Source organism: Lagopus muta, chromosome 2 (assembly GCF_023343835.1).
Source record: "Lagopus muta isolate bLagMut1 chromosome 2, bLagMut1 primary, whole genome shotgun sequence".
Classification (NCBI taxonomy): Eukaryota; Metazoa; Chordata; class Aves; order Galliformes; family Phasianidae; genus Lagopus; species Lagopus muta.
This window is the reverse complement of record NC_064434.1, coordinates 81,357,052-81,379,995: the sequence shown is the minus strand read 5'-3', so window position 1 is coordinate 81,379,995 and position 22,944 is coordinate 81,357,052. Positions and strand designations below refer to the sequence as shown.

Genomic DNA, 22,944 nt, shown 5'->3' with positions numbered 1-22,944 from the left:
AACTCTGCCAAGAAGCAGCACCTATTACAAGAAGGAAGATCTGTGGTCAGCCCATTGTTTGAGAAGTTTTCTCTGCTGGCCTCCCCATGTAGTGACTTAAAGTATTGTGGTGCTGGCTTCCCATGTTGATCCAAGTCTGCTTTTCACTAGATCTTGGAAGGAAATACTTGACTGAAGAGTGCCAACAAGAATGTGTGTTTGTTAATACAGTAAATCTTGTTAGCAGTTGTTAGTATTATCATTGAATTTCTATTTAAGTTAAAGAAACTTGGGTAAATTGGGTCTCATCTGAAGTCTTTTCAGTAAAGTAACTTTAATGCTGAGATTTGAATTCTTATGATAATATCTAAAGTAGTGGAAAAGGTTTCAAAGAAGGAAGGAGAAAATCTTAAAAGAGGTAAAAAGAGGATTGAAGGTCTGGAGTGTATAGGACTTGGTTTAGATAACTTGGGTTGTAAAGGACAAAGATGTGTGATGTAAGATGTGTTCCCAGTGAATCTGAGAATGAAACAAGGAGCAAGAGAGAGTATTCCTAGAAAGGAAGGAAGCAAGACTTACTATGGAACAAAGTGTGAAATGATTTAATGGAAAATGACTGTCAAGAGATGGTAATGTGTTTTGAAATGACACAAAATTAAATAAAAAAAAAGTAGTTGAAGTGACCTTTTCCCTTCCTTAATTTAACTATTAACTACCAAGTGGGAACCTAAAGGTCAAATAAAAGCTCTGACACACTTTAGATTTTATGGAACTTTTTTAAGTTAGGGGAGCTGGAGAGAGAAGAGATGCAATTTAAACTGCTGTGTATCTAATTGTAGCCTCTTAAGGAAATTTTTAGTCAGAGGTTGTATAAGAAGGGTGTCCAAACCTTTTGCTGCATTGAGTGAACAGAAATTGTCTCGGACCACATGTATGATATAATTAATGTACATAAGTAATAAAGCTTTTTTTGTATATATATTTTTATACATTTAAAAAAAGGACAGAAAATAAATAAAACTATCAGGTTGGACTTGTAAGGACTTGTTAACAAAATCCAACAATCAAACCTTTCCTATCATCATCCTTTTTCATCTGCTACTGATGTTAATGAAATCAATGCTAAATAAAACAATGATAGTGTTAGCCATGTTCCAATCAGTGAGCTCTTTGCAGACTTCACATCAGTTATTCTTTGCACTGCATTCACATGTCAGGCAGTACAGAGAGCAAAAGGGGAAATAGCAAAATACCAAAATGGAGTTATGTCTGATAGCAGATCATTGATGCAATAGTTTGTTTGTTGCTTGGAACCTGTTTGATGTTGTTTTTCCTGACATATATGTAAAATTGAATTTATTATTACTGGACTGTAATACTTTGAGCACTCAGATATATAACACTGGCATACCATTCTGGGGCTAAATTGAGTTTTTGTGTGGCTGAATGGAATGCCCATCTTGGTTGGATTGAAAAATGTCATAAGGCTTTTTTTACCTAAACATTTCTGCCAAATGCGTACAGGAAGTGGCTTTGGCAGTTGTATCCAAACAAGTAACTTCATTTCCTGGAATCTGCATTTTTGCAAAATGCAGACTTGAAAAAAGAAAGTGAAAAGAGGGATGTTAAAGGACAGACGAAAGATCACTAAAAGTTTCAGAAAATTGGATTGCCCAGATTACTAAACTCATTTTTTTATGTACAGTCAGAAAAATATCATGTAACTTAATATTTTCAAATTATTAATTTCTTCATGTAATAATACTATAAAAAAAGTTTAACTGCATTTAGTGCTTACTTGTAAGGCAGCTGGAAAGCAGGCACAGTGTAAGTACATGCTGTATGACCACACAGGTTATAGGTGCATATTTCCTACTGGAGGTTTAGTGAAACTTACATTTATTACTGTGAAAGCAAGAAAAATTGAAAGAGGAGAAATGTTGTCATATTATTTTCAGTCTAAAAGGAGATATGAATTGACGTAACATAATAAAATACTAAAAATATCGATTTTATCTGTCTAGTCAGGTAGTATTTATTTCTTATTCTATAGTAAATTCATTTTTTTTCTAGTCTACCTTGCTGATTTTGAATGTGTTATTTCCTTCTCTTTTCTCCTACTGTCTCCAAGCTAATACTCTGAGTATTTCAATAACAATTACTGCAATCTTTCTTATAGTGCTGGATGACTGCTTATAATATAAGCACACTCTTCATATTCTTATGCTCATACTCTTAAGGTCAAATCATAGATTTTTATTTTTTTTTAACTGTTTGAAAAGCAGTAGTTCAATAGTTGGCTTGTGTCAAATGATTTTTAAATCATTTTATCAAACTAGGGGCTATTTCAGAAATAACTGTATGTTAAAATATGCAATAGTAATGAGTCACATTGTAATGAGTCAGATAGGAAACTTGAAATATTACCATTTTCTTAGAAATAATATTGAAAAATCCTAAGTTTAGAGAGAAAAGTAAACATTTGTGATTCAGAAGAAATTTTAATGTCAGAGAAAGATACAAAATATACAAGTTGTGGAGAATTAATGATATACCTTCTAATTTATTCAGTTGGGTATTAGTAGACTGTATATAAAACAACTTAGTAAAACTGTTGATTACATGTAATGTTTTCAAATCATTAAAAATTGCTTCTAATGGGTGTAGGCACTATGGAAAAAAACTTTTGAACTGGTTCAATGCAATAATTTAAAAAAGCAAGGAAAGTCACTGCATACACCTTTCTTAGTGTGCATACATATTACGTCATAAATGATGAGGACTGTAACTTTGACTGGACGGAGATTTTCCTTCCTGTTCTCTTTTTTCATATTTCTTTCAATATTTTATTCTTAAGGCAACCACCTGTTGTTTTAGTTCTCCTATCATTTTATAGTGTTCATTTTTTCTGTAAGTACTCTATTGTCACTTTAAAACTTCTAACAGTTGTCTTGCTTGCAGTTATTTTCACTGAGTACTTGCACCACTCCTCATGTTTCTAAATAAATTGCACTTTTTACTAAGAATATTTCCTAAATAATGTATTAACTTCTGTTAATAATTAGCTTAGTATGTTTCTGATTTCTTACTGAATATATGTGATAAATATATTGTCTGAGTGAGTTTTTTAGCTGACTTAGAACTTTCTTTTTGTTTATCATGGTTTTTCATTGTGTTCACTATTGTTTGCATGTTTCTGCTGAGGTAGTATCTGAATTATTAATTAAAAAACCAGCTTTCCATTACGTTATGGAAGCAATACGTTGCATCGAATATGTTCACTGGGATACAGGGCATCTGTTTTTTATTTTAGTCTTATTTTTTAGTAAGATTGTGAACTTGTGCAAGTGATCTCACCTCTCTGAACCAGTTTCCTCAATTGTAAAATAAATTAGAGTAGCTTATCTTTCAAGATTGCTTTGAAATGTCATGTTCAAAGGGTATCTATAAGTGCAAAGTCTTGTTTTTCTGACATCAAGGAGAAGATTGAATGATTTGTGAAAGTAAGAGTGAATTAGAAGCAGAGACCAATACAAAGCTTTGGAAGCCTTTATTCTGTAACACATTTGTTCTTGAAATTACTTCTATTTATTGGTAGCTAATTTGTTTGGGTAGTTTTGTGAAAAATCTAGATTACGTTGGCTGCTTAAACTTCTACACAATCACAGGTGAGGAGTTCTTGTTACAGTATGTCTGTATGTATGTTATGTATTGTAACTTCCAAGAGTAAGCTACATGAAATGTATTTCATATACTGATATTGCTACTTGCTGAGTAAAAGAAGAGTTAGGTACTCAGCATGGACTGAGAAACTTCCTCTTAGTAGAATGATTATATTTTTTATTCCATGTTTGTCAGCTTTAGCTCTGGAAATAAACTTTTCTAAATATTTGAGAAATTTTCTTTAATTTTTCAGTGTACAGAAAGAAGTAGACAACAGTTATAAATGCTATTCAGAAATAGGTGAATGTTAAAGATTTTTATTAGATGTGTTAGGACTAGTTTACTTAGGGGAATACTGAAAGAAAAACTTAGGCAAGTTTATTTCATTAACTAAAGCCTATTATGAGTGTCCTCTTGGCTCTAAGGTACATTACATTTAATATTGAATTAAACTTGTGACATGGAATTTCCATAATATGTTGTCTCGTTTTGATCTCAAGGAAAAGAAGTTTAAAGCTGCTGAAAAACATAATGTACTTGGCACTCAGAAAAAAAATTAGGAAACTTTCTAATGATAGATTTGCAGAACATAGATTTGCAAGCAGCAAAAACACTCAATTCTATGTCTTGACATAAGTAGATTTGAGCTACTGAGTGTAGCAGTGTGAAAGTTTTCTTTTGATCCTTCATTCTGTGTTCATCATATAGTTCAAGAGGTTAGAAATGTTAATTAAAAAGGAATTGGAGATGGGAATTGCGTTCATGCAATATGTGATTTCACTCAAATATTTTGAATAATTTTTCTGAAGTGAAGTCCCCTAATAGAGCTATTGACACTATGTAAATTTTTGGAAAACCTGTGTACTATTTTGAGTCAGAGAGAGACAATAGGTGCGTCCTGTCAATGTGAGCAGTTAGCTTTGTCATTGATATCGCTGGACAAGAATGCCATCAGTTTTGATTAAGCTAGCTTTTAGAAACACAGAAATTAAATATGAATAGATGCATATATATTTTTACATGAGAAAATTACTTTTTAAATAATGGAGGCTACCTAGTAATATTGAAAGAATGTTGTTTTTCTTAAGTGTTCAGTTTGAGGAGAAAGGCAATTGCATCTGCATTCTTACCTGTATGTGTATGTACATATGACGTCAGCTGTCTCTCTGAAAAGTATTCCTATTAGTGTACCTGAGGAAGAAGAAAGTGCCAGTGCAATATCATTTGTAGGTTAAGGAATGTAGCTTTGAAAATCACTTTTGGAACTGTGTAATTAAATAGCATAGATATCCATCTAATTGTAAGTGATCTGTAACCACTACAGTTTTTCATGGTCTTGTGGAATGTAAAACATTAAATACTTTTTATACAGCAGTCATACATTAATAGGGCAAAAACTGAAATGGACAAGAAATTGCTAACAATGCACTAATAGGTTTCTGGAAAACAAATGTGAATTATTTTAAGCAAATAGATGTTGCTAAATCATAGGCTGTATTTTACCACACTGCAGTATCAAATTGTTCCCTGACTTATATTTCATCAGGAAAGGTTGCTGAACATAAAGAGGAGGAACCATTATTTTGCTGAATATGAATATTTACTGTTATGACAGCAGAACTTACTGTTAATAGGGTAGACTACAGCAACCCATAAGTACAGGTTAGAAAGCACTTCCTGCCTTTGGGGTCAATTTATGATGAAAACTTCATTAAAAGTTGAATTAATTGCATCATGGTGAGGTTTCAGGAATAGTGGTCATACTGGTTGAGGAAATTTAGCTTTCATGTGTTATATTACATCTTCATTTTAAGCCTTAGAGAGTTATAAACACTACTTTTACTTATCAGATGTGTTGTTAAAATCCTGTTGGTTGTTTTTTTTAAGAATGTTTCTGAATTTTCCGTGATAAGTGCCTTGTGCCCAAGGGTTTTTACTTGAATTCCAGAAATATTTGTATAGTGTACATGAAATTACTCAAGCATTTTTTTCCAGACAATCTAGAGACACTATAATGCTACCACATACTATTTTTTAGTCTAGAGTTAAGGAAGTTCTATGCTCATAATTTACACATGGCTTGAATTCACAGAAGTTTAAAGAGGCATTTAGGTGATATGTAGGATTGGATGGTAACCCAGTTGATTCTGGTAACACCTTAGTGCAACTTCCTTCCATCCTTCACTCAAACACATAAGTGTTTAGTTTCTTGTATTTTAATGAACTCAGTTTTTTTTAACTACCCTGAAGCAGGAAGTTACATGTGTTGAGTATTCTCTGCACTGTGTATTATACTAAGAAAATATTACATCTGCATAGTTAGGTTTCTGCAGTAGTGCTTTGGCTTTAGAATGATTCTTTTTAATCTCTGCTTTGATATTGCCAGGGCACAGATGCTGTCATACCAAGCAGAGGTACCTAAAGAGAGATACTGGTGCACACTGCCATACAATAGCATCTTTGTTGTCAGGTTAGGAGGTTAGAAGTACATTAATGGTTACCCTGTAAAAATAGTTATCTGTTCATTTATATAACCAGGAGAAAAAAAAAATGCTTTTCTAAAGCCTAAAATATTGTAGAAATGTTAAAAAAAAAAAAAAACTATCACCCTGTAAAATAGAAGAATTATTAATTTATCAACTAGTAAAACATTGTAAAACATACAAAAACTGAGTGCAACAAACTGTCATCTTTCCTGTGTATGCAAATTTCAGCCTGTACTTTATCCTTTTCCAAACCCCACCATCTTGTTCAGAAAGCAGCTAACTCTGGTAATGCTAACAGTGGGTAAAGGGGAACTTCAAACTCTATTGTGCTTAAAACAATCCTTGTATCAGACCCTTTGCATTTGTGCAACTCTGCTGCTGACTTTGGAATTCCAATACTTGCTGGACTGTCCTCATTTTCGTAAGGCATTTATTTTATGAAAGTGCTTTGGACAATATTTCTGTCTGATGTATTTTTCTTTGTCGTTGCCGGTTACTGTGTTTGTGACGAAAACATTTTTTCCATTCAGTGTACATGATTCTTTCTCTGTACCTATTGACATATTAGCAGAATCTGACTGTATTTTATATTAAAATACAAAGATGTATATAAAATTTTTGAGGTGCCTGTGAACTTTTATGTAAAGAATGCCACAACTCTGTCTTAGAATTTCTTGAGTCAGAGCCATATTGGAAGAATGGCAAAAGAAACATACAGCTGGAGTTTATTTCTCTTGCATGTAGTCCAATTTATGTCCAACATATGGCTCCTACTCACAGCCTTCCTTGAAGTTTAAGACACATCCCTATTTTCATGCGAAGTTACTATCCCTGACTGTTGATACTTGCCAGACCTACTGCTTCTCCTCTGTTCACCTCTCTGGGTTTTACTAGGTTCACAAAAATTGGCTATCTAAAGTGAATTTTGGACTAAGAACAGTTAGCACATGTATTAACAATTCTGCTAGCCAGTGTGGCAAAGGAGTGGGAATAAGTGGCTGGAAAGTTTTCTCTGAACCTTTTCATCTGTGAAACTATGACAGCAAAATTCTTCAGTAAGTATGTGATATACATCCATGATTGAAATTCCCATATGGAAAGGACATTCTTATACGTTAAAAATTTTGTCTTATCAAAACCAGTAATGTACTCTTCATTTACTGGAATAGTTTTCTATATAGCCTATAGTCTCAGTTGTAAGATTGGCAGAACTGTGATTTTTAAACAGATGTCTACCTGTTTTATGTCCCATTATTGTAAAAGTTTGATGCCTGACAATATATAGTAGTCTCAAAGTCTGAAACTAAAGGACTTCTATGTTACATTTTTATTTTGTAGGGAGTTACTTCAATTTTTTTTTTTTTTTTTTTTTTTTTGGCAGAACACATTTAAATGTGAAAGTGAGAGGTTCCTTACTGGTGCTTTATCCAGTGGACCTTACTTTTTCTATCCCACCATAGCTGCTTTGTCTTTGGCATAATTTATATTGTAGAGCCATGTTCATTATTTACTACTGGTGTACTTCAGATAGAAGGAGTAACAAAGACTAAACCAAACCAAAGAAGAAAATTGTTCATGAGGTTGCTGTAATTCCAAAAATGTGCATTTTTCTACAAAAATGTAGTTTTTACTTGTCTTCGTTTTCCCAAGTCAGCAAGAGAATGAAAAAGAAAGAAGTGGTGTCAGTATGCGTATTAAGGATTAAAGACAATTCATTTACTTAATATATACTGGGAATTCTATGCCAGTTTTCAACAAAGAAGATGTAAGTAAAGGTAAAGTAAGGGTATTTAATTTTAATTCAAATAAAGTGATGGAAATTGTCTTCATTGGGAAAATAGCATTTAGACCATCTACTCTGAAAGGCAATGTCCAGATGTAACACTGAAAGAGCATAGCATGTAGCTCTCGAGTGGATGTGTATGATGACAATATGTGACCAATGAGTACAGTGTGCGTATTACCCTCATTCAAAAAGTGAAGTTGGACAGCAATATCTTTAGTTAATATTCCACTCTTGAACTGTGTTGACTCCTAAACAATGGTTTGGGACAGAACGCAAAGGAAAGCATGATCAAGCAGTAAAATATTTTATGAATTCCTCTCAAAAATAGAGTGTAGTAACTAACCTAAATGCTTGCTCAAGAGTTATGCAGCAGACTGGATCTGTATAGATTTAAGCCAAATAATTGATATTGCTACATGATGTACTTTAAGCATGATTGTGCTCGTGGTATTAAAACAGTTTTTAATCAGATGAAGAAAAGGGGATATCACATTCCGTTGTGGGTGGGGAAAGCTATTTCTTCAGAATTGGTCTGAAGAATGGTCATGTTTTCTGTTGTAAACACTGAGCTCAAGAATAAGTTGTTTACTTATTACATTTGTAAGTGTTTTAATATTGGAGATTTTGTTACTAAAGGCAAAAAGAGACTTTTTAAGAAAGTGGAAATAAAACAGAAAGATAAAGCTTTGCCTCTTTAAATGAAAGTTATATGGAAATATGAATTATGAAAACATTTGGAGTAAATACCAAACAGAGATTATATTTGGTAATTGATAGTTATAAAATATCAAATCAATGTGATGTGCGAATGAATATTCTGAAAAAAGTTAGGATTGTAACCATCAAAGGTGAGAAATTTGGAAGCAACATTGTAAGCAGTATAGTGGAATTGAGACATGAATATCTTGTACTATAAGATTGTCAAAACAATCACATGATAGGAATAAAAATGATCTCGCAGTTAAAAGTAATCCTGTGGATATCAGTGTTTTAGGTAGCAATTTGTTGACTTTGAGATGATGTTGAAAGTTACAATTAGTTTTTCTTAACTAAGATTTTTGCATTGATCTTTACCTGCTTGGTTTCTTGGAATGCTTGGCAAAGTATACTATTTCTTTTGGTATTTTATGGGGAGCAAATAATTTGCCTTTCTAGTGTACTTAACCCAAACATATGGACATTAAAAAAAAAAAAGAAAAAAGAAAAGAAAAAAAAGTTGGGGAATCTCGAGGATCAAGACATTTCTGAATGTTTCCCTTCTGAGAAATAACTGCATGGTTTTCACCTAATAGATCCTCCTATTTATGAGGACTTAAGACCTTGTCTTCTCTTTTTTCTGGTGATACGTTGTAACTTCAAGAATTTCATCTTGTTAACTAAAAATTAGAAGTGCTTGATAAAATATTTGGGGTGTTTGTTTCTGGTGTATATATCTACTATCTAGCATGTTTTATGGCTGCAGACAGGTCTTAATGTCAAAGGCCATAGAATCACAGAATGGATTCTATGGAAGGGACTTTCAGATGTAATCTTGCCTAACCCCACTGCTCAAGCAAATCCACCTAGAGCAGGCTGCCCAGGACCATATCCAAGTGGCTTTTGAATATCTCCAAGGAGAGATTCCACAACCTCTCCAGGCAACCTGTGCCAGTGTTCAGTCACTCGTGTACTAAAAATGTGTTTCTTGATGTTCAGAGGGAACTTGTGTTCATGTTTGTGATCATTGCCTTTTGACCTGGCACTGGATAACTGTGAAGGAAGTGTAGTTCCACCTTCATTACCTCCTCACTTAAGATGTTTATGTACACTGATAAGGTCCCTGAGCCTTCTCTCTTCTAAGCTAAACAGTTCCAGCTTTCTCAATCTTTCTACACAGGAGAAATTCTCAAATCACTTCATTATCTTTGTGGACCTTCACTGGACTCTCTCCAGTTTGTCCAGGCCTCTGGTACATGGGAGAATTGGACACAGTACTCAAGAGCAACGTAAGATTAGCACTTATATGTTTATTATTCAGTTCACTTAAGATCAACGGGAATATCCAGTGCCACTGGAGATATCTAATTGTTTCACTATTGAGAGTTAAAAGAATTTTAATTAAAAACAAAGGGTAGATACTTCATTCTTTGCTTTTTCCTACAAAAGTGAAAATGTTGAGGATGGAAATAATTTATTATTATTTTTACAGTTTTCAGTTGGAAAGGATTTGATGTTAGGTACACTTTGATATCCTAAAAATGTGATGAGCTGTTTGCTTTTTATCACATGGATTGTTTCTACTTAAAAATCCTTTCTATTTTGATTAATTTAGTATTTCTATGGAATCCAGATTTCTCTTATTGCAAAGAGTGATTGCTAATGGCTGTAACTCAAAACCATATGAACTTAACTGAACTTTCTAAGGCATCTAAAGAATGTTCAAGTTAAAATTAATCTTTCTGCTGAAGGAATCTGTTTCTGAAAGCTTTATTTTTAGGCTATTAAAAGTAAATAGGTATAACATTGCATAATTTTGTTCTTAAAATTTTAATGTGTGTGCTATTTGTCATTATTGTCAGCAAAAATCCAGAGCTATTTGCCGTGCTTTATCCTATTATTTAATGAGTAGTATGATTTCAGCTAAACTATTTAAAAATGGCTAATGGCATTCATGAGAATGCTCTATTAAAAATGAAAATTATAGTTTTGCTTAAACCTCCTTGAACTACTGGATTGTTAACATTGATTCACATAGTAAGTGAATCACTTTTGGTAAGACTAGATTACAGAAAGATGTATATAACATGCATAATTTTTATTTCTTGTTTTTCCCCCTCCTTGTACAAAGACTTAGTGTTTCCTTTAAAATAGACATTTTTTCCTTCAAAGTAGGATGGATCCATACAAAAGTGTTGCGTGTTTTGTTTTGTTTTGTTTTTTTTTTAAATTTTAAAGCTTTGAAGAACTGAGGGAAGTCCAAAGAATGGTCAGCCATTTTGTTGATATGTGTAATTCCTGGGTCCATAATAACCACCTCATTTTCATAACCATTTAATTGATCCCCATTTCATAACCGTTACAAATAAAAGTGGAGACATATAGACATCTATAATATAGGTATACAAACTACTGGTACTAACCACATCCAAATGTTCTACCAACTACTTAGAGACAAATCCAGATACAGACTCACTAAAAGGAATCCCTTTTGTAACTCACAAGGTACAAAGTGCTTATTTCTGAAGAGAATACGACACGTTACTGTCAAGTTTGGTGTTAAAGAATATGTAAATGACTGAGGAAAATTACTCAGTTGACATCTAAATTTTTTGTTACACATCCAAAGGACTCACTTCTTGACTACACTACAACCTTCCTCACTATCTGCTTGTCCAACAGAATATGTCACATGCCTAGAAGCCTTCAGTTTTGAGTAGACTAGTTAAACCTTCTGAAGGATCAATTCTGAGCCCATATTTAGAGTGCAACTAATATCTACTGGTTGCACTGACCACTGTTATTTAACACATGAGCAATGGCATTAGAAAGAAGAGATGCTGTCTGTAATGTAATGGTTACAGCAAGGAGGAAAATGTTTCCTCAGGAACTGAGTGTTTGAAATATAGCGTGGCAGTTGCAGGGAATTGTATACTTAATTTTTGGATTTAGGTATAAAAGAAACTATCATGTTCATTCTCAGAGGCTCCAATAAAGCTTCAGCAAAAGAAGAATCAAAGTTAATTCTGCTACAAAGAAGTTTCACTCGTATCTTAATTTCTAATTTTCAGCTGCCAGAAAAAATAAGAAATGAGATTGGTAAAGCTTATTCATCTTTGACGTAAGTCGATAAACCAAATTTAAAATTCATTATCTAGAATGTTGAGAATGGTAAAAAGGCATACAATAGTCTCTGTCATGGTTACTTCTCTTAACTCTCCTGTGCACCATTTTTTTTGCACTAAAATGTTCCTGCTGAGGTGAACGGACAAGTAGACTAACAAAAAACACTTGTTATGAAACAGTTACTCGAATCCTTCAGTTAATAATATGAAATTTTAAGATAACTCCAGATTGGTAGGAATTGAGAGCACACCAAACGCAGACAATTTTTTCTTGTCTGCCACAGATATAGAAGCACACAGACTTTAGAAAACCTCACTATCCTAACAAAGAATAAAACTAAAATGTAATATGGAATTAGAAGTACAGTATATTTCCAAAACCAGATTGATGGAAAACAAGTCGTCATTCCTCTGTTGAACTGTTCTGAAAATGAAACACTCCTTTTTTGTGGTTTATGGTGTTACCGGCAAGACTGGTGGCACAGCTGGTTCTTGAGGCACCAAAAATACAGTTTGTGCCTACAAGTTTGTGCCTAACAAAAAACTTTACTTGCATGTAGTCCAAGCTGTCATGATTCCATTGATGTAGGTTGTCATTTGGTAGAACTCTTAAAATATTCTTCTCCCACAGTTCAGTCATTTTTCTAAAATTATGAAAGATACATTGAAAAGGAATATTTAAATGTAGTGTCTGCCACTCAAAACAGCCTAAAATATGTAGATGAGAAATTTTATTGGGAACAATCTATTTTTTAAAAAACATTTGTGTAGCTGAAAAAGACAGACAATCTTATGAAAAAAAATGAAAGCCTATTTTCAGGTCTAAACAGGAGCAGCAAATGTACAATTACAGGAGCGACTAATACAATTTAAGTTGAATTGAGATTCAGTAACATATGAAAGGTCAAGTAGAAATCCTTAGAAAAATTAGTTTTACTTCTCTAAGATATTTTAAAGGTAATTTTGCGGCAATGTTATCAAAAGCAAAGATTAGTATCACAGCATTCTAACATGTTGGACTAAAATATCGGCCCTGTCTTTTATTGAGTAAAATTTTTTTGCAAAACCCAATGCTTAAGAGAGGAGGCTTCGAGTTTGATGAAGAGAGAGAAAGGCACAGTTGGTTGATAATGTTCAATTTTTGATACATCTCACAGCATGAATAGACAGTGTAGACAAAAGTGAACCTTATTTATTCAGATGTGGCAGCACCATTGGGTGGGTCTCTTAAAGTTTCTGTGGGTTTGACTTCATATTTTCCTTTGTATCCACCCCCTGAACTTCTGCCAAGCCTACCATGCTGCATTTCTGCTTTCTCTTCATACCTACTGATTAAGGAATTTCAATGTGCATTATACATATGTATTATACAATCAGATATGATCTCACAGGCAGCTTGAAAGTAAATGGTTGTAAAAAGCTGAAAAATATTTGTCTCTTTTGAAACATACAATTTATCATATATGAAGTGCTGAAAAATGTTTAGTAATGCTCATATCAGAACATGAAAACTTGATTTTATCGGTAAGTATGTGACTTTGTTCCTCTCTGCTTATATCTGCAAACATTTTGTTCATGCTAACTAGACACTGATTCTCAGTATCTGCACCCTTAGAGCAACTCTGTCCTGATTTTTGAATCTCATAATTCTGCTGTCCATTGACTCTTTAAAGAAAATTTAAAAACATAACTAAGTAACACAAAGTAGGCATGCTGTAAATCTTCAAACTTGAAGCAGTGAAATTACTAGAAAATTGGTGAAATTATTAGAATCCATAACTGAAAATATATATAGAGAAAGACCAAAGTGGTCTTGTTAAACTGATGCATATTAAAAAAAAAAAGTATTGTCAGGTGAAGTCATGGACATTTTATTTCTCACTAGCATTGTACTTCACAGCATTTAACAGGCAAACTAATATGCTTATTTTCCAGAAAAGAAAAATGAAAGGAAAATAATTTCAGTAATTTTGATCTTTTTGCTTTGAGATCACTCTGAGTTTCAATCTGGTTCCAGACTTATGATGTGTCAGTAAGGAGCATAAAGCTGAATTTCTGTCTGTCATTTGCCATTTAAGATCAAGCGGCTTTTGTTGCAAAAGTGGGCCTATTAAATATACAGTGGATTAATATGAAAAATATTGTTCTTACCTTTGTTGTTATCTGATATTTCTTATAGCAAGTAAACTGAATGATTGGTTTTAGCAGTCATATGCCTTTTGGAATTGTGGTGGTGCTGGTGATGTTCTTTGTGAAGTTTAAAATAATCATTTTCATCTTCTTTTAAAATGAGTTTATACAAAGGATGAACTGCATATAAATATTTCAGTATTCTATATATGGGGTAGTTTGTGATAAGGAGGTTGTGGTGCAAAAGGGTCTGGCCTCTTCTCCCAGGCAAATAGTAGGACCCGAGGAAATGGCAAGAAGTTATACCAGAGGAGGTTTAGGTTGGATATTAGGAGAAACTTTTTCTCTCAGAGGGTGGTCAGGCACTGGAATGGCTGCCCAGGGAGGTGTTGGAGTCACCGTCCCTGGCAGTGTTCAAGAGGTGCCTGGATGAGGAGCTACGAGATATGGTTTAGTAGCTTGTGGCACTGATAGGAATGGGAGGGTGGTTGGATTGGATGATCTTGCAGGTCGTTTCCAACCTTGTGATTCTGTGATTCTGTGATATGTGTATACATGTATGTATGTATTTATCAGAGTTTCAGTGATCACATACCTGCTAAAAGTAATTATTGCAGTAGATATGGTGCTTTGATTTGTGTCCAAAATAGCTCTGAATAAGTTTGTCCTTCTGCTGTTATATATTTCCACTATCAAGGGTTACTGCTATCTAAAAAATATTGTATACAGGACTATTTTGTATATAACTTTTTCTCTTGACTTTACGTGGATAAAATAATGCCTAAGTATGAGCATGTATTAATTAACTCAAGCTCCAATGAGTTAATAGCTCCATGAAAATTTTCACTTGGGCATTGCAGTCCAACTTGCAGAATCAATGTGCAAAATCACAATAAACATACCAAAACTCAAAAAGCATTTCTTTTACCTCTTTCTCCCATGTAGGCAAACAAAAAAACCTCCACAGCAAGAGAAAGTTAATTACACCACATTCTTATTGAGTCTAAATTTATTTAGTCTACAGGTCATCCAGAGACTGTTTTGCAGTTCCATTCTGCAGGGGTACCATGATCAACCTACTTTCCATTTTTGAAGTACACCCTAAGGAAGATATTCATATATAATGTGTATCATCATGATGAATTTAGCTGAGCTTTAGAGCAGGAAAGTATTTGTTGTATATTTTAATGGTGTCTGTTTTCCAGTTTATCAGTATTTCTTGGCTGTTGGAATGGCCGTTCGTTTTACCCCAGTTCTGTTATATCAACTTTTACCCATTTTGAACAGTTGGTCAATACATACTTCTAACACCATAGTTCTAGTACAAAGACTCATTAGAAGATTTGTCTTTACTCTGATTTGAAAATGCCTACACTTCCTTTGTTCATATTTGGTCATAAGCCGAAACATATGAAAGAAAGGGCAGGTTGACCATTGGAACATTTTTCATAAGAACAAAAACTCACAAGTTGTACCAACTGCCATCCTGAATTTCTTCACCCAGCTCTCAGATGAGAGCTTTCCTTGAGCCAAGGGGATATTTTGCTCTTCTTGATTTCAGTGGAAAATCTGGAAAGTTTTGGTAGACAGAGCACTTAGTAGAAATAGAAAGTCTTCCATTGTGAAAATGTAAATTTTGCAGAACAGATACGTGGGCAGAAAAGTGGACAGATGCTTTTATCATCAGAATACATAGTCTGTGAGGAGTCAGAACAGTTATTCCCAAGAGTTTGTTTTTGTCAACAGACGGTCTTAACATTCCTCCCCTAAAATAGCTCAAATTGCATCTTCAATTCTTCACTTCCAAAGAATTGTTTCCAATTCTTTTTGCAAATTAAATTGACAGCCTGTGTCATGAGAACTGCTTGAACTCCCATAAGCTTTCATACCAGGACCAAAATCTGGCTATAAGTTGGACTTATGAGGGATAGACTGTGATTCTTATTTCTGACAGGTTGTAGTATCTTCTAACACAAACAGTAGCATGAAATTGATACCTTCTGAGCCATTTTCCAGATTTAACTAAAGAGCAATGCAAGTATTTTCATTGGATCTTACACATTAAACTTCATGAAGATCTTCTGACTCTAAGAAATAAATTCTTTTTCAACAAGCAACCAGCAACAACAGAAAGAATTGGTCAGGCCTAATAGTGCCATTCCTAGTGTGGATGCCCATGAAACCTTTATGAAGAAAAAGTCCCTAGAATAAAATCTTGAAAAATGTCTATTATTTGTAATCTAGGATTACTAAAACAGGGTCCAATAGTATTTGTGGTTGTTGGGTACCTTTAAAAATCAGCATCATCTCTTAAATGCATTTAAACATGTCTGGTATTCATGGAAACAAAATAATTTAGATTTTTTACTTTTGTGCTCTTACCTACTTGGATTATTCCTTTAATAATACCAATGGATAGTATTCAACATTAAAACATCATCCAGATTGATATTCTTTCTCCCAGCATTTGAGCATCCAGTGCAAAACTATGCATATGTATTTTCCATTTAGAATTTAAAAGGCATTAAATGCTGTTTTGAATGGCTGTAAATAGCATTCAGTACATAAATGTGTAAAATAAATTGCTTAAACGATAGAGTAAGTTGTGTGATATTTGCCAGGGGCTTTGCTGATATGAAGGTGCCTGAGGCACCTTTAACTGCCTTAGGTGTGTTACTGAATTATGGGATCCCTTTGATCTTTTATGTCACCTTAAAAAATAATAAGGCACCTCCAAGAGCACTGTTATTTTTTTTTCTCAGTTTATTTTGAATTATTGTTAATTACAAGACTTTAGTCCATTAATGAACACTACAATGCATTTTCTATTTCTTGGTTATTATTGTTCTTGCTTCTATAGGTCAGCACTTGTTAGTAGTCATTGTGATTCTCCTTTCCGAGCTCAGTGGGATAATTTTAATTTGCAGATTTTTCTGGAGGAGTCTCTTGCACTGAGACTTTTTGTTTCATATGCAGGGTGGTGCAGGGCACTGGATAGAAGTGCAGACTGAAATTAACATTAATAAAGTTCAGTGAGAACATTATTAAACATTCAAATCCAGAATGTGGATCAAAACATGACTTTTCCCCAAATTTGAACTCTGATTTTGCAGTGAATTAGGAGTTTGCTGTAAATTTCATGCTGTGAATTGAACACATTTCTGAATATTTGAACATTAAAACCAACTTACACAACCTGACAGTAAAGTTTAAAAAAAAATTAGTACAAAAGTTATCACTTTTTTTTATACAACATGTCAACTAGGATTTCACAAGTATTATTGCAAGAAAACTGAAATTTTTTTCTAACCATCCAAATTATGTTGATAATGATTATTCCAATTTGCAGTGTAGTGACGATGACATTTCATAGCTCTTGCCTGTAGTATGTGAAGATTTTTTAAATAAGAATTTTGAAATATTTACTTTGTAATAACATGCCACAGTATTGAATTTGTTTGGCTTGTACAAGAAAAAAAAAATTGTTAAATTGTTTTCTACAGGACTAAGTGTTTTAGCTGAACTGTTCCAGAACCTTGCTAACGATGTGCTATCATCAATGTTTTCTCAATTCTTTTACTCTTAAATTTATTGCATACAATGCAGTAAATATATATCAGTTTGCAGCTAGAGAAAAACTATTTAATAAAATTATGTCATTTGAGAAAGTGTAGATGTCATAACTGAAAATACACCAAGCACACAGAATTATCATTACTGAATATATTACCTCTCCATCAAGCTTCCAATGCTTCTTGCAATGTTTTTTTTTGGTATTAACATTGCTGTATTCCCTTATTATAATTCTAACTTTCTCCATTATTACCTACATACTGCAATATGCGTTCTGTATCAGTTTTATGCTCGTTGGGCTGAGGTACAATCTTAATGCTTCTTTCAAGCTGCTAAGATACTGTTTTCAGAATATGATTGTTTACTATTCCATATACTTCTGTATTTTTTTGAAGTGCACTTTATGAACCAGAAAATTTCCCATTCCCATGAGTTCTAGAGATCTATTCTTATTCGTTTTGTTAAGCTGTACAATTCTGCTGCCCCTTAATATAATGCTGGAAAACTATTAGCAGAATGCCATTAATTTTGGTTAACAGACTTCTGCCTAGAAGCAGTAAGCACTATAATAGTTTTTGTATTCCAAACCTGGTGCTGCTGCTTACTCAAAGGTAAAGCATTTTCAAAAGGGTTAAATATTTCATGTTGTGTATTCCATATAAGAAAGTGTGATTCACTGTTTATTTTAAGCTCAGATGTGATCTTCATTAAGGCTTTCTGCACTTAATGAAACTTTTTCCTGAAAAAAAATAAGCAATTTCAGAGGGTCAGTTCAGGTTGCACATTAAAATTAGCGTCAATGATGGGATGAGTGTACTATAAAATTCTGCTTGCAAAGCTGACTCTTTTCTTCAATGGAGGCTTGAAACATGAACGTTATATTCTCAGGTCATCACTGCAGAAAAAAAGAATATATTTTCCAAAACCCTTTTACTCTTTTGGATCACGCAGTGGCAAAAGTGTACTGTATCTTTCTTTGATTTTCTTCTTCAGAAAGGGTGGAGCATTACTACATGCTTTGCCATTCAAACATTCCTGGTGGTTCTATTTTCAACTCCGAATTTTTAGATTAGTAACAGATGTGCTGATTCTTTCAACTGAAATAGAGTGGAAGTTTTTCTACTATACTTTGAATAGTTTTAAAACTTTCACTGATTATTGAACCCTGAATGCTAACTTGCATTACCAGCCTTCAGTTATACCACAAAAATCTCACTGAAGTCAGGGGGGAGAAATTCTGAAATGATAAGCATCATGAGGCGCAGCAAAATATAGTCCCGAATGAGTTTAAAATGCAGTTTTTTTTCATGCAAACTGATCAGGACCCAAATAGGTGTAGCATTCATGAATTGCATGGCATAACTTTTAGGTATGTTTTGTTAATATGCCTCATCCCCACTTACACCAAAATTGCAAAGTGCATAGACAGGAAAATAGTTTGCAAGCTTTGTAGATTGTTGGTAATGGTCATTCATTGGCACAAGTCATATTGAAAATTCTTGCACAGCAAAACTCCCAATAAGCTTTGGTACTTTTGTCACAACGGATTTGATTTCCCCTTTGACAGAGGGATATCTAGAGTGATAGCAACCCTGAGGAGAAGTTTTGTGAATGTCAGTTGATGAAAGATTCAGTATGAGCCAGCAGTGTGTGTTTGCAGCCTGGAAGGTCAACTGTATCCTGGGTTGCATCAAGGAGAGGTGTGACCAGCAGGTCAACGGAGGTGATTCTGCCCCTCTATTCTGCTCTTGTGGGACCTCACATGGATTATTGTATCCAGTTTTGGAGCCCCCAGGACAAGGACATGGAGTTGTTGCAGCTGGTCCAGAGGAGAGCCACAAAGAGGATCAGAGGGCTAGAACACCACCTCTATGACAACAGGCTGAGGGAGCTGGAGCTCTTCAGCCTGGAGAAGAGAAGGCTCTGAAGAGATCTTACAGCATCCTTCCAGTACCTGGCCTTTAGGAAAGATGGGGAGCAACTTTTTATAAAGGCAGGTAGAAAAAGGATGAGGGGAAATGGCTTTAAACTGGAGGAGGGCAGATTTAGACTAGATATTATAGAGAAATTCTTTACTGTAAGGGTGATGAGACACTTCATCTTGTTGTCTGATAAGGCTGTGGATGTTCCAACCCAGAAGCATTCAAGACCAGGCTGGATGGGACTGTGAGCTACCTGGTTAGAGAGTGGTTCCCCTGCCTGCAGCAGGGGGCTTGGAGTTATATGATCTTACAGGCCCCTTCTAACCCAAAACATTCGATGATAGCTCTGGAAAAGAAAAACAGGCTTTGATTTATTTATTTATTTTAAATGTCATGCATAACTTCTTATTTAGATCTGTGGATCATTTAGCAATGAGAACTGGTAAATAATACAGATCGTAATACTTTCCTGTAGTATTTTGAAAAAAGGTTTGAAGGCCAAATATGTCATGACTTTCTGGTGCCAGAAGGAAATAAATCCAATATTGAAAATCTAAGTGGCAGAAATCAGCTATTTTTGTAGCCACTATATCTGATTTACTAAAAAGGGATAACATTCACTGAGGAATATGAAACACATGTAATTAAAATAATCTCCAGTTTTTCTCTTCCCGGAGTACTGAAAATGTTCAAGTCATGTCTTGGGGTAAATACGATAAAGGGGTGAAAGAAATACTGAAGCAAAGTGCAGCTTGGTGTTGTGAAAATCCTTCTAATATTCTTATACTTCAGAATATTTTCAATACTTTAAGATTTCATTCATTGGTTTTATTTATCAAAAATTTAAGTTGACTTTATACAAAGTTGACTTTGCATAAAGTCAAGTCTAGATAGAACTTATTCAACACAAGCTTTCAGATTTTGTTTCTCCAAAGTGAAACTGAATTAACTTGCCAGATAAAAACTTTTCAGTCATTTTGTGAAAAATTCTTTCCTGTTGGTGGGCAACAGAGCATAATCTGCCAGGTTCTTTAAGATGCTTTGGCTGATCTGTCTAAAATGGGGTAAAGGAAATGTGAAATGTCTGCCTCTTATTCACTCTGACACAGTTCCTGTCTTTTTCTTGAGACAGAAGGAAAGATGTCACTTGGATGTCATGAGGCTTTTGAAGTTTTCATGCAGGACCATGCTGACAGTATAACCATTGAGGACAACAAACAGCTTCTCAAACAGAGGTGAGTGTCCCAGTAAGGTACAGCTGGAGAGAGGCATCTGAGAGTTCATTATGAGCCTGGGTAAGAATGCATAATTTTAGATCGGGGGTTCTATGTTTCTACTTAGAATTTGGTGCAGGAACTTAGCCTTTTCCGACAGGGAAATTTCTTATTTGGAGGGCACTGAATGATGACAGAATGAAAGTCTGAAGAGAATATGATAACGGTATTAGTGGTCTCAAAGCATCTTTCCTCTGGTTTTATTCATCTTATCTTTGTAGCCCTATGGAAGCAATGTGGTAAACGGCATTCATGATCATGAATTATTGAGAGGAAGCTAGATTCATGTGACTAAATTGATTACTGTAATTTCCATTGTCAAAAATGCTTTACTGGCTTCAGCACTAAATTGGACAGTAAAGCAGGAGATGTTTAACAGATGCTTTGGTCTGTTGCTCCTAACTTGTTTGCCAAGTGATTTTAGGTTCTCTCTTCCTGTTTTGCTCTCTAAAACAGAAATAATGTTTTATCCTTTCACATTTGTTGTTAACACTAGAAAAACACTTCAAAATCTTCTGGTGAAGATGGTGAGAATGGTGAAATATTAACATGATTTTTCATGTTGCATACTTTACACATCTCAAAAAATAAACCATCAAGGCTTGTTGTCTGTATAACAGTACTGTTTCACTGTCAGTTTTGCAAGCATTAATCCTCCATGCTCTGTAAGAGAAATATGACATTTTTAGCTTAGGCATGCCAAAAGCAGATCTCTCATTGTGCCCTTCCAACCTGATGAGGATTTACTTCATTTCTTTTATGTTTTTGCTTGATTTTTTTCCTCTTCTTTTTCCCCTTGAGTCTCCTTCTCAATATCTTATCTGCTTTCTTATATTTCACTAATAGAACAATTTTCCTACTAAACAGGCATGCAGGACACTATTTTCAGCATCACTGAATCAAATATTCATTTATTTCCTCAAAACTCAGGCAATAAATGATCTCCATGTCTTTCTGGCTTACTCATGATCTTGCTACTTACCTTTTTTGTGAACTGGTTAATTTTCTATCCAGGTCTATCACTTGCAGCCACAGGTGCATAACTGACAAAGTATTAGATACACATAAAATGTTATGCATGTAAATCAGACCTTTAATAACATCTTCCATTTGATCAATAGATGATGCCACATATATCTTGCACTGCAATAATTTCTGATGTTGCTGTTCATTAAGAGAACACTTCATGGTTACAGCATGATCATGGGAGCACAGCAGCTCTTAACTCTCTCCTGTATTTCTTCTAGTTAACCAGAATTTAACCACATTTTCTCTGATCATTATTACTATTGAATTAAACCAGTGTATACTTCTGATTTCAGAACATGTAATAGAGATGCGTGGAACCCACAGACTTTGACACCAGATTTTCTTTCCCTAAAAGACAAAGAGATTCAGACTCACAGCCCCTCTCTAATTTGCTGCAGCTGGTTGATGAAATTGGTGCTAATGTGAAGGCTGATACTTAGAAATGAGAAACAAGGTCTCCTATGTCATTTTACAGTAGATTTTAGTGAGATATTTGTAGCTCCAAGTATACTGAGTTCATTAAAATGGGTTTATATAAAGTCCAGTCTGTAATTTGGAATGCAACCTCTGAACCACCAGTTGCACAAAAACTGGGTTACCCAGCCAGTGTTCAAATTGCACAGGAAGACATGTGTGGACACCAGATGTTTAAAGGTTACCATAACTTCCCTTTACATAGAGATTTCTCATGTTAATATTTTTGTTTATAGTTACATAACCGCTTTTGTCATACCAACAACAGTATTTGGTTCAGAAAGTACTTATTTTTAGCTGTCATACTCTTTCCTTTGGATATTTTGGGTAGATTTTCTTTGGCTGTTATTTATACTGTTCTTGTATTAATTGAATGGTGATTTGTCAGTGAGAGTAGTTCAAATTTTGACAGCAAAAGTCACAACTATTTCCCCGGCTGTGAAATTATTGACATATATGAATTGTGGATTCTCCCTCCTTGTAAAAAAAGCTGCCTGGACATGGTCCTGGGCAACCTGCTCTAGATGTCCTTACTTGAACAGGGATTGGACCAAATAACCATCAGAGGTCCCTTCCAACATCAGTCATGCTTTGATTCTGTGTGTATGCGTGTACTGCGTATGTGCATATGTTCTGTAACTGCTTATTTATAAACAATCAAATGTAATCATTTGATTAAATCAAATACTGAGAAATATCTATCTTGCCATAAAAACAAAGAAACAAACAAAAAAACCTAGAAAATCACGTGAATAAAAGCAATACTGTTTCAAACATAAAACTTTTCACCTACTACTTCAGAGACCT

At 34.3% G+C, this 22,944-nt stretch overlaps 1 protein-coding gene across 2 annotated transcripts in view; it reads left to right on the top strand.

Moving 5' to 3' along the window:
* The window catches only part of KIF6 (kinesin family member 6), a 141,757-nt gene that overhangs the window by 65,456 nt on the left and 53,357 nt on the right, over window positions 1-22,944 (top strand). For both annotated transcript variants that reach the window (XM_048935128.1, XM_048935127.1), the window contains one exon: window positions 20,493-20,595. In XM_048935128.1, coding sequence (XP_048791085.1) covers window positions 20,493-20,595 — 103 coding nt within the window. The remainder of the gene's footprint in view (window positions 1-20,492; window positions 20,596-22,944) is intronic.